The sequence below is a fragment of the Triturus cristatus genome, chromosome 11 (genome assembly GCF_964204655.1).
Source record: "Triturus cristatus chromosome 11, aTriCri1.1, whole genome shotgun sequence".
Lineage (NCBI taxonomy): Eukaryota > Metazoa > Chordata > Amphibia > Caudata > Salamandridae > Triturus > Triturus cristatus.
In genome coordinates this window covers 373,664,105-373,676,331 of record NC_140594.1, presented here as the reverse complement: position 1 = coordinate 373,676,331, position 12,227 = coordinate 373,664,105, and the positions used below count along the sequence as shown (strand labels likewise).

At 39.6% G+C, this 12,227-nt stretch overlaps 1 protein-coding gene across 1 annotated transcript in view; it reads left to right on the top strand.

Moving 5' to 3' along the window:
- Positions 1–12,227, top strand: part of LOC146784215 (uncharacterized) — a 205,315-nt gene that overhangs the window by 176,210 nt on the left and 16,878 nt on the right. Inside the window, exon 13 of the mRNA XM_085634359.1 lies at positions 4,927–5,056. Coding sequence (XP_085490485.1) covers positions 4,927–5,056 — 130 coding nt within the window. The remainder of the gene's footprint in view (positions 1–4,926; positions 5,057–12,227) is intronic.

Genomic DNA, 12,227 nt, shown 5'->3' with positions numbered 1-12,227 from the left:
TGTGTGGGTGCCGAAGGCAGAGAAGGGCATTCAAGAATATGGTATTACTGAGACACCGTGGGGGCCGGGGTATCCCACATTTCATGATGTATTCTTGGGCAGCTATGATGCAATATATCAGTCCTTTGGTAGTTGGGGATAAAGTTGAACTTCTGCAACGTCATAGACCATCAATTTATGAATACGGGCTGGGGGAAGAGACTAATGGGTGTCTAGTTAAGGTAATTGAACCCAGCTATTTAAAAAAAAAAAAATGTAAGGTACTTAAAGCAGCCTATTCAGTCTGGAAACAAATCAAACGCAAAATACAGGTTCTAAATTTGAATGCTTACACACCATTCTCAGCTTCCTGGCTGCTTCCAATAATTTTTCGGGACCAAGTGACAATTAGGTGGGGCTTAAAAGGAATACGATGCTTAGGGGATATGTTTGATGAGTGTCAACTAATAGGATTCTCAGACCTACAGGAGAGATATAGATTAGGTAAACACAAATTCTCTAAATATCTCTAAATTCGTAGTTTTCTTGCCCGGTTGGGGTCAGGAAATGGACAACAGTTGTATAATATTCCTTTAATTGAAAAAATGAAGAAAAAAACACCAATCGGGCAATTCTACCAACAATTAATGGAAACATTTCCGGACGATTTAGATTTTTAGAAAATAAAATGAGAAAATAAATTAGGTGTTGAGGATATTAATATAAATGAATCTCTTGAATTAGCAAACCAAGTGTTAATGGCGGGAAGAATCCGTAGTCAACATTATATGGCCCTCTATGATCTATATTATACACCAAGGAAAATTGCTAAATGGGGGGCAACTGTTGGAATTAAATGTAATAGGTGTGGTTTATTAGCTGCGGATTCAATACATATGTTTTTTTCATGTCCTAAATTAGGGGAATTTTTTAAGGAAATTGAGACATTCTTGGGAACAATAATGGGTCTCACTGTGATAATAACGGGTGAATTAGTACTAATCGGGGTAGGATCGGACAGTGAGGCTAACATAAGATCTAGAGCTATAACCTCTTTTTTTATTCATATGTATGGCGGTGGTACGCGCTTGTATCACTAATGATTGGATTAGCCCCGATCCACCCACTTTTTTAAACTGGCGCTCTAGATTGTTAGCTATGTACAATCTGGAGCTATCAATCTACAGAACTAAAGGGAGAAGGAAAAGAGATATGGGAGCGAAAATTTGGTCTTCAATATCAGAATAGATTTAAAAAAATAATTAAAAAAGCGTGGTTTTCAGTTTTTTTATGAATTATACCTACATGTTATGTGTTGGCATTTTAAGTCTAATGCAAATGTGGATAAATATTGATTCATTGTTAGGGAAACTCTACCCACCTATAAGACTTATAAGACTTAAATGATTAATACATTCTCTTGTTATATGTCTTTGAAAACTCAGTAATATTTTTTTTTTTCTTTTCTTCTTTTGTTTGAATTGTATCATAACTTTGTGTTATCATTAGTACATCCGATGTCGATGCCCAAAAAAAAAAAAAAGGGGAAAAAAAGAACAGAGCTGGAGCTTATGCAACTTATGTCACACAGACAACTCTAAAAGCATGTTGGGCGCTGCGTGGTTATATTTAGAGCGGTGAGGCTCAGACTCTTCTACTCATTAATAATGAACTCTAAGCTGATTTTATATCAGATAATGCTTTTCATCTCTTGAGGTCTTCAGCTACTGCAGCAGGATCTTATCGTGCAACAAGATGACATCTTGAAGAGTTGGAAGGAGGTCAGCATTCCTTAATAAAGAACTTGCCATTTCTTGGACCTAACCCTTTCGTCCTGAATTCAATGACCTAAAATTTGCAGGAAACCCAAATATACTTCATTCCCTCCCTGGGCTAAGAAAAATGTACCTCCATTCTGTACCCAAGCGTGTGGGTGAAGGGGTGCACTGGCTTTAAATTCCAAGACACAATCTAGCACTCAGCAGCAACCGTCATCAAAATCCTGACTATGCCAGTTCAGAGCCTGTTGAAGATTCATACCAAACATTCTATGAGGCTTACCTTGCTCTGGTTCAAGATGACTTAGTTCTGGATGTGTTGAGGAATGGTTATTCTATAGATTTCCTAGTTCCACCAATATAACCATAGTTCAGGATTACTCCTTTCTCTTGTGTTCCAGAAAGACACCAAATTATCTCAATAGGAGTAGACTCACTTTTTAAAAAAAACAAGCAATTGTGCTAGTCCCTGAGGAAGAAAGAACTAGGTTTATTTCTGAACCTAATGAAGTTCCATCTTCTTCCTTGAGAAGAACGCTAATTCATCAGAGCACTGTTTCAAACTAACCTGAACTCTGTTTTTCTTCTTAACGACGGACAGTTATGGATTCAGCCTTATTTGAGACATGTAATATCCCTTTCATTTGCTTCAGCAAGAGTTTGGGTGTGAGTAAAGTGTTTGTGGCAGCCACCAGTGCTGCGATACACAGGGCTCTGCTTCATTTAAAGATGTTGCTGATTCCTATTCTGAAGGTTTGATCTCCAATGACTATAAGATCATGAAGCCCCCATAATGGTAATTTCAGAAGTGTTTCATACTCTCTCTTGGTCATTGGTTTCATATTATCTACAGAAGGGGTTGCTCTAGCTTCTCAGAATGTGGTGCTTCTCATGACGTTTGTCAGTCAGTTGAAGGGGGCTGAGGACACATCCTTCATGGACTGGAGTTATAAGGTCATTGTCCCCTCTTGAAGCGCATTGCCTGTCGAATTGGAGGGAACCTTCAGCCATTCTTCCAATCTCTGGACAGGTTTGTTTAAATTATTCAAGAAAAGTGAGTTCTAGTCAGAACATTCAACAATTGTGCCAAAGCCTATGTCAAGTGTCAAGGATGCACAAAGTGTTCTTCTCTCACTCTCATGGCCCAGGAGATGTGTTCTTGGGCAGACAAACATCTAATTTCCCTTCATGCTTCTTATCTCCAGAGGACCATGAACCCTCTGCGGATCATATCAGCAGAGTGTTTTCTTCTGCAGTGGCTGTTTACCTGTCACATGAAGGTTTTCAGTTGTTTTTGAAACAGATAGGAATTCCCTGGCCAGACATGTTTTCCTCCACAGAAACTGCTTTTCTTCCCCACCTTTGCTCGAACACATTTTGTAGGGGGGCATGGGGGTTGATGTTCTTTCCCTCATTTACCAAAAGGGGTTCCTTCATGCATTTTCTCAGGAGGGTGCTGAGGAAGATTCAAGGGAGGCAGCAACTGTGATCCAAATTGCCCCATTTTGGCATTATCTCCCCTGGTTTCCTTCTCTTTTTAGCATGGCAGTGATCTGGCCAATTTACATCAACCTAATTCCAGTACATCTTTAGGTTAATCTCCTTTCAGATCGAGGTCTCGCCTGCTTTTACATTGTGGCTTGGAAGTTGAATGGTTAGGACCCCAATTATGAAGATCTAAAGAAGTAGCTTTAGCTGAAGAGAAATCTTGGAAACATTCTACTATCTCCTGTTACTTGAAACTCTGGATACATTTTGAATCATGAGGACAAGACAGATGTAGCTAGAATATGTATGATTCTTCTGTAATTTTGGTTTCCTTATGGGTGGTTTTGTAAAAAGGACTAGCTGCCTCTATTCTAAATGCACAAAGGGCAGCATCCAGAGGATTTCAAGAACCTTGTAGATCGTTAACAGAAATTAGTCCTTTGGCTTCTATACTCCTTAAGAGTTTTGGTAATAACAGACCAGAGGTACATTCTCCACTCCCTCACTGAGATCTTTCTACTGCTCTGCAGCAATTAGCTAGTATGCCTCCCTTTTGGAGATTTGACCAAAGCAAAGTGGTCTTATGCCCTGCTACACGGTCTCTTCCTAAAATGTCTTCACAGTTTTATATTTCTGAAGAAATCATATTGCCTTTTTTGTTCCTGAAAATGGGGATACTAAGCTCCATTTTTCGCATTTTCATGTGACTCTGTCTATTTATTTAGAAAGGGCAAAGTAATTCTGTTCATCTGTGTCATTGTAGCTGTTGGGCAATATAATGAAGGCAAAAAGCATTTGACTGCTATTTTTAAGTTGTTGGGTAAGGCTTGTTATGTATCAAGTCTGTGTTGCTTCAAGGACAGAAGTCCCTAATGTTCTTCAAAGTAGATCCAAAAGAGATGTAGCTGCATCTTTGGTAGAAGCTAGTGGTTTCTTTTGCAAGATATTTGTAGGGCCGCCACGTGGGCACATTCCAATACTATTGCTTCTCATTATTGATTAGATAAGTTAAATTCTAGAGCTGATTCTTCTTTTGTTTAAGTTGTGAAAGCTGGAGCTATAGGAGATGTTTTCAATAAAATGTAAGTTCTTTGCACTCCATCCTGGGTATAGTGTTTTGTGTCCTACTATATAGTGCTTGCTTATATCCTCACGAAGGGAAGGACCGGGAGATGGATGGAGAGCTAATGTCCTAATTACCTAGTGGAAATCTTCAGTTTCTCTCATTCTTGTCATACTCTTCTTAGTCTTCCTGACCATCCTTGCTTCCTCTCTTGGATATTATAAAGGCTGGGAGGCTGTGTCTTCTTGGCTTTTGTATGTGTGTTCCTAGTTGGAAGAGGCAAGAGATTAAAGGAGGGTAATATTCCTCTAATCATGTAGATAAGGACAGGGACAAGGAAGACTAGCATGAGGAAAAATGAAGATTACCACTAGGTAATCAGGACATATTTGTTTCAAAACGTTCTCCTTAAAATCGTTTTTACAGGCCAATAGTGTCTGTGTTTCTTTTGTGTGTGTGCCTCAGCTAGACCTTACCACCATACGTGCCGGCCCCTCCTTCACCTGGGAATCAAACAGACTACTGAGTCTGCACATGAGCGTATGTCAGTTAGAGGTGTATAATCCATACCATGTTCTAATGATCTCTCATCACAATATATATGTCTTTATGTTTCAGGAACAATACTTTGTCCAAACACAGCAGGAAGAGTTGAACCGGGCCCTGCAGAAGTTGATCCTAGAACACAAGAAGGCAATATTGGCCATTGATAATGAATACCTCACAAAGATCAACAATCTAAAGCAAGGTATTAGAAATACTATTTTGAGCCAACTGCATGGGATATAAATGGGAATCTGAAACAGCATTGGTAGCCAATTTCACATGATTCAGAAGTGTTTTGGAAGTAGTGCTGACATTCAATTGCATGTGTTACAGAGGGGTATTGAAATTATTACATTGTACTTTTATTTATAAAGTGGTTTATTTCCGTGGTTCTTTTGTTTGTATTATTTATATAGCATTATGTGGCCCAAACAGGAAACACAAGTAAATCTTGGTTGCCTAGGAACCCTTTCAGTGCTGGATCAAAGCATGTTGATCGTAGGTTGTCCTGTGTGTAAGAAACGTTGGGTACCATGTTTGAGGTTGAAGGCAGGTCAGGAGTGTTACTTAGGGTCTCATACTGCGCAAGTGTGGGTGTTGTGAAAAGTATGAGATACAAACCCAGTCATGCATGCAGGAAATTACTAGTGTTATTGTTATTCATTGTTTGATATTGTGGTCCTCCTTGTGTTTCCACATGTCAACTTATTTGTATGTACACTGTTGGTGGGCAGTCAGAGCCCTTCAATAGTTTCTGGTTTGTCTTGCAGTATCAAAGGTCTGGTCTCTCTAGGCATTTGAAAGACCTCCTTTATTGTAAATGGTCTTCTAAAACTCTAGTTATCTTTTGGGAAAAAGTCACTTTTATTGCTTTTCTGGATTCTAGAACACTGTATATCAACCTTATTTTCTCAGGTAATGTGTTCCAGAATCTGATGGCTTGTATTGAAAAAGCCCTTTCACATTTCCTGAATGGGGGGATCATTAGTTGCAGAGTCGTTCTCAAATCAAGGTTCCTCCTTTGAGAGTTGAGTATTAATTTTTATTGGAGAAACGGTCACAAATGGGCGCACCCCGCACAGCGGGTCACCTGCAAGCACTTATTACCGTGATCACTTAGCCCCTGCCTTATCCTTTGGCAGGATGTGCTGGGAAGCAGAGTTTGGCTTAGCTTCAGTGGGTCTGTGGTTTCCTAATTTTAACAGTGTAGGTGACCCCCTGTTTTCCTTTCAACCTGAAGGAACTCAAGGTCTTCATTAACTGTGCGATTCTTCCCCATTTCGAAATTGTAAGTATTGTGCCTTGGGGGTGTAGTAACTTCCTTGCACGTTTAACAATTTTGGAGTATAACCCTTAATGCAGAATTTGTGCATGAAAAGGCCACCTTACAGCTAAAAACACCAGCACATGGGGAGTCATTTGTGCATTGTTGGACAGGTCCTCTCTGCAGTGTCACTCTTGATGTTTGCCTTTCTATGCTGAACCCATTTTTTGTTGGATTTTAGGGCTTTGTGCACTTCACTCTTGCTAACCAATGGTAAAGTGCTTGGCTGGCCCTTAGAAAACAAGGTGTGGTTGGTTTACATCTGGTTGGTACATTTAATGTACTTATTATACATCCCTAGTATATGGTACTACATGTACCTAGGGCCTCTAAATTAAATTCTACCAGTGGCCTGCTGCACTAAAACAGCACTGTAAATCATGTCTCATGCCTGCCACTACATCCCATAGTGCTGTTTTAAACTGCAATTTCGACCTGGCAAAATTCCTTTTGCCAGACTTAAACATTTCTTTTGCATGCTTATATGTCACTCCTAATGTAGGCTCTACCAGTTCATATGGCAGGTTGCCTGATATTTAAAAAAGTAGGACATGTGTACTAAAGTTTTACTTCAGTTTTACATGTCCTGCCAGAGTACAAAAGTCGTTTTTCACTGGAGCAAGGCAATCTCTCCCATAGACTAACAATGTGTTGCTTTATTACCCTTAATAAGAGATAACATCAGTCTGGGAACAGATAGAAAAATACTTCTTCCACTAATATGAATTGTAATTTGAAATCCTCTTTTAAGGTTAAGTTACTATTCTGGAAATGCCACTTTTAGAAAGTTGGCATTTTTATGCCTAAACCAAATGTATCTTTTATGCCTGTGGTGTGTTGTGTATTCCTTCAGACAGGTAACAGAAGGGCCTTGGGTATGGGGAAGGGCGTTCCTCTCCTGAGCAGGATGGCCTGGGGGGTGTTCAGCCTTTTCTGAGCATCAAAGGGTACCCTGAGGGCTGACTTCTGAAGTTGCTTGCTCTGTAACTGATAAATGAAGCTGAAACCTGGGTCTGCCTGCCCTTTGTTACTCTAGACAGTTTGGAGTCAAACTTAGGGGAATAGGCAGAACTCACCAGAACCCGTTTGAGGATAGACAAAGAGAGGGGACCACACATACAGGTTGGCACTGAGTATAAGAATGGCACCCTCAGAACCTTTCATCAGAACACCCCTGAACCCATGAAAGATTCAGAAGAAGGACTGCCATATTATCTGAAGAAGGAAGACAGGACCTGCCTACTTTGAACCCAGGATCCCCATGAGTGACTCCAAAGGTCATTTGGTTGACCTTCTGTTTGAGCTACAGGTACACAACAAGTTTCCAGAGGCCCCATCTGCAACTGCCGAGCTCAGCAGCACCTTTTCGACCTGTCTGAGCCCTGCTGCTGGCGTGAGTTCTGATCCCCAAGAGGTGCCCACAAGGTTGTGGAGCCTTGGCTGCCATCAGAGTGTACTCCCTTACCTCAGTAAAAGTTAAACTGCAGGTGAAAATCAAGAAGCTTGGGTCTGTTCATGACCGCGAGCGGGCTCCTTGCATGATCACCACATCTCCGACCATCATGAAGTTCGAACGGCGACCTGTTCTTCACGCCAAACAGTGACCGTTTGTGTCTCTCGCCTCCAGTCTCCTCGCGCCAACCATGATTTCCTCACAGCCCCTACCAAAGTGAAGCTCCAGCTGAGGTTCCTTGTATGAACATAGACTTTGAGAAGGTAAACATTTCACTGGGATGAACCTGGCCCCTGTATCAGATCCACACTCCATCGCAGTCGGCTAGAACTTGTGACTTTGACTTGGTCGAGCGTGACCAGATAACTGCGTGTGGCACTTTGTGCTTTTTGTCTAAATTGGTTTGGGATTTTTCTTGTGTTGTGGTTCCACTTGATTATTGTTTGAGTGCTGCATAAATAGTTTACAAGTTGTTTCCAACTGAAGCCGGACTGCTTTTTTGCTAAGCTGCCAGGGTGTTAAGCATAGGTATATTTAGTGACTTCTGTGGTTCACTCTGACAAGGATTGTGTTTATTACTTCAATGATACTCTCACTCCCCTCAATTAATAACCAGTGTCTTACATGTATGGTACAGAAGGATATCGGAAGTAGCGCTGGAAGTCAATAGTGCCTGATACAGAAGGGTATCTGAAGCTGCACTGGGAGTCAAAAGTGCATGATACCATAGATATAGAGGACTGGATACTGGGTAGTAAGCTATGGCCCACCCACATGCATTGTGTAGTCCCGAAGGTGGAGAAAAGTCCATGTGAGGAGGGAAGAGGGAGACAATATGTATATTATAGTAATAATGTTGTTTCAAATGAATGTAAATTATTGTGTACTGAACTGTGAACTCCAAGGTGTAGGAACGTGGAGTATTATGTGGTGTGGGAGGTTAGTCCTCACCATGTAATACTATAACAATCACCAAAGATGGCCCTTGGATTTGCACTAATAAAGCCTTAGCTCAGTCCTGGTAGAGTGGCAAAGAGCAGTCAAGTTTTACTAGAACTAGAGGAACATGTGTTAAGCATTTCAGAATACCAACATGGAAGATAAGTAATTGACATGACTCAGGAGAAATTTGACACACATTTATAAAAATAGAGTGTATTTTTATCTTAATTTATACACCCAAAAGAACAGAATTGCACACCTACAACCAGAGTTATAGGTTTTAGAAGTAACAGAAAACCGATGCAAATTAAAACAGTGAAAATGTAACTTTGAGGTCAATGAGAAAAACCACTAGCAACAATCGGTCACCTGCAAGCCGAGTTGTGTTGTACCCTTGCAGGGTAAAGGTGATGCAGGTCCTAGAACCGGTTCAGTGACTAAATATCGAGGGGACATAATATAGAATGCCCAAAATATCGACATCAAAATATAGAAGGACAGAATATCGATTCCCTATCTACAAACAGGTAAGTACTAAAATATCGATTCCAAAATATAGAATGTTAAAATATAGTTAGCTAAAATATCGAATTTTTTAAATGTATTAAAAATAATATAAAAGTAATTAAATATTAACAACAATTAAATAAAACATACATAATATAATATAAAAAAGCTTAAAATGTAAACATAATAAAAGTAATGTAAAAAAAGTAGAGCTTTTGTTGGATAGTGAGAGCGTAATAATTACTATTCCCACTCCAGTGAGTGCAACAGTAGGGAAAACGTTGGATAGCATAGGGGTAAAAATTACTATTCCCACTCCAGTGAGTGCAACAGTAGGGAAAGCGTTGGATAGCGTAGGGGTAAAAATTACTATTCCCACTCCAGAGAGTGCAACAGTAGGGAAAGCGTTGGATAGCGGGAGGGTAAAAATTACTATTCCCACTCCAGAGAGTGCAACAGTAGGGAAAGCGTTGGATAGCGGGAATGGAAAAATTACTATTCCCACTCCAGTGAGTGCAACAGTAGGGAAAGCGTTGGATAGCGTAGGGGTAAAAATTACTATTTCCACTCCAGTGAGTGCAACAGTAGGGAAAACGTTGGATAGCGTAGGGGTAAAAATTGCTATTCCCACTCCAAAGAGTGCAACAGTAGTGAAAGCATTGGATAGCCGGAGAGTTAAAATTACTATTCCCACTCCAGAGAGTGCAACAGTAGGGAAATCGTTGGATAGCGGGAAGGGAAAAATTACTATTCCCACTCCAGTGACTCCAACAGTAGGGAAAGCATTGGATAGCGTAGGGGTAAAAATTACTGTTCCCACTCCAAAGAGTGCAACAGTAGGGAAAGCGTTGGATAGCGGGAAGGGAAAAATTACTATTCCCACTCCAGTGAGTGCAACAGTAGGGAAAGCGTTGGATAGCGTAGGGGTACAAATTACTATTCCCACTCCAGTGAATGCAACAGTAGGGAAAACGCTGGATAGTGTAGGGGTAAAAATTACTATTCCCACTCCAAAGAGTGTAACAGTAGGGAAAGCGTTGGATAGCAGGAGGGTAAAAATTACTATTCCCACTCCAGTGAGTGCAACAGTAGGGAAAGAGTTTGATAGCGGAGGGTAAAAAATACTATTCCCACTCCTGAGAGTGCAAAAGTAGGGAAAGTAATGATTTAAATTTAAAATAAGATTACATTAATTATCAATACCAATAAAAAGTTATTTAAAAATAATTACCAATTAATAACAATTAATTACCATTGAAAATTATTAATTAGCAATTAATTATCAATTAATAATTATCAATTAGCAATACACATACATAAAAAAAATGTATATTTACTTTATTACAATTAATTTACTTCCCACCCAATTCCCCTATAAACCCACAACCCACTACCAAAAATAAAAAATACAATTAACATTATTATCAATTAATCAATTAATAAAAATAATTTTGCAATTAATAAAAATTAATTAGCAATTCCTACAAATTATTTACCCATTAATACAAATTAATTACCAATTAATAATTAATTATCAATTAATTATCAATACACATAAATAATAAACTAATTATTTACTTTATTACAATTAAATTACTTCCCACCCAATTCCCCTACAAACCCACAACCCGCTCCTAATAATAAAAAATACAATTAACATAATTATCAATTAATCAAATATAAATTAATTACCAATTAATAAAAATTAATTACCAATTATTAATTAATTATCAATCAATTAATCATCAAAAATATAAATATAATTAATATTTAATTAACCATAATTAAATTACTTCCCACCCTATTTCCCTATAAACCCACAACCCGCTACGGAATTAAATTACACAAAAATTAAATTACATAACATTCATTAGTTTAAATAAATTAAACATACATTACAAAAATAATACATAATTTTAACACATATACTACCATACATAACACTAAAAAAAAATCGATATTATAGATATCTATATTTTTAAATTCGATATTTTGGTAATCTATATTTTAAGATTCGATATTATGGAATTCTATATTTTTAAATTCTATATTATGGAAATCGATATTTCGTACCCCCATTTCGATATTCTGACCTATCTATATTTTGATAATTTGATATTCTGTCCACTCTATATTTTAACTTCGATATTCTGGGCAGTCGATATTTTGGAATCGATATTTAGGGTGTTCACCCCTAGAACCAACCCATGACAGTTCGTTCAATTTTACCTTGCCCGTGATGCCTGGGTGCAGAGTTGTCCTGGCTGTCCCTGGTGCTGAACGGGAGCCGCGGGAGAGCTGCTATTACCGTTTTACACAGTGCTGCTGAAAAGAAATGCAAAAGCACAAGAGCGGGGTAATTGCCGCCAACGTCGCTGATATTTTGAAGTAAGCACTCTTAATACAGCATTGAATTAAGGGGTCAGTAACTGGACTGGTGACCAATAAGCCTTGGCAGCCATAGACGCCGCTTGGAGCTTCTTCGATATCTGGAGGTCCAGGGAAGTGCCGTAGCAGCTTGAAACTTCGGTGCAGACTAGGCTACAGTTCCCACAATGCTCTACACCATCTGGATTCTGGCAATCCCTAGGAGGGCCCGATGGCCAGCGAGTCTTTGGTTCCTTAGCGCTGTTTTACCTGCAGTTTGCAGGGGACTAGCCCCGCTTGTCCAAAGGAGTCTGAGTTTGCTTCTAGCTGTCTTAGGGGTCCCACAGTCTGAGGAGACCAATCTTTAGTCTAGGATGAGCCTCATTTAGAGTATCCTTCTCTTTATTTGTGCAAGTTCCTGTTGTTAATGACACAAGTCCCTTCTGCATCGTCTTTTGTGCAAATTGGACCAGACCTGAGGTTCTGCTAACAGGGGTGTCACTTAAATCCTAGATTTAGAGGAGTTAGGGGTCTGGGAGCTAGTAGCCAATGGGCAGCTAGTCCGCCCAATAAGATAAACCACAAGGGGTGAAGGAACACCTTTTCTACACAGAACCTTCTATTCTGCCACTTCTAAAGCTGGCAAAATCTAATTTTAGTGTACAGACCAGCCTGCTCACAGTGGAGGTGCGGCTAGCCGTCTGGGGCTGTAAACCACCTTGACTGGGTGCAAATGTGCCAGGGGCAGGGGGAGAGCTGTTTCCTCCACTAGGAGTCTGC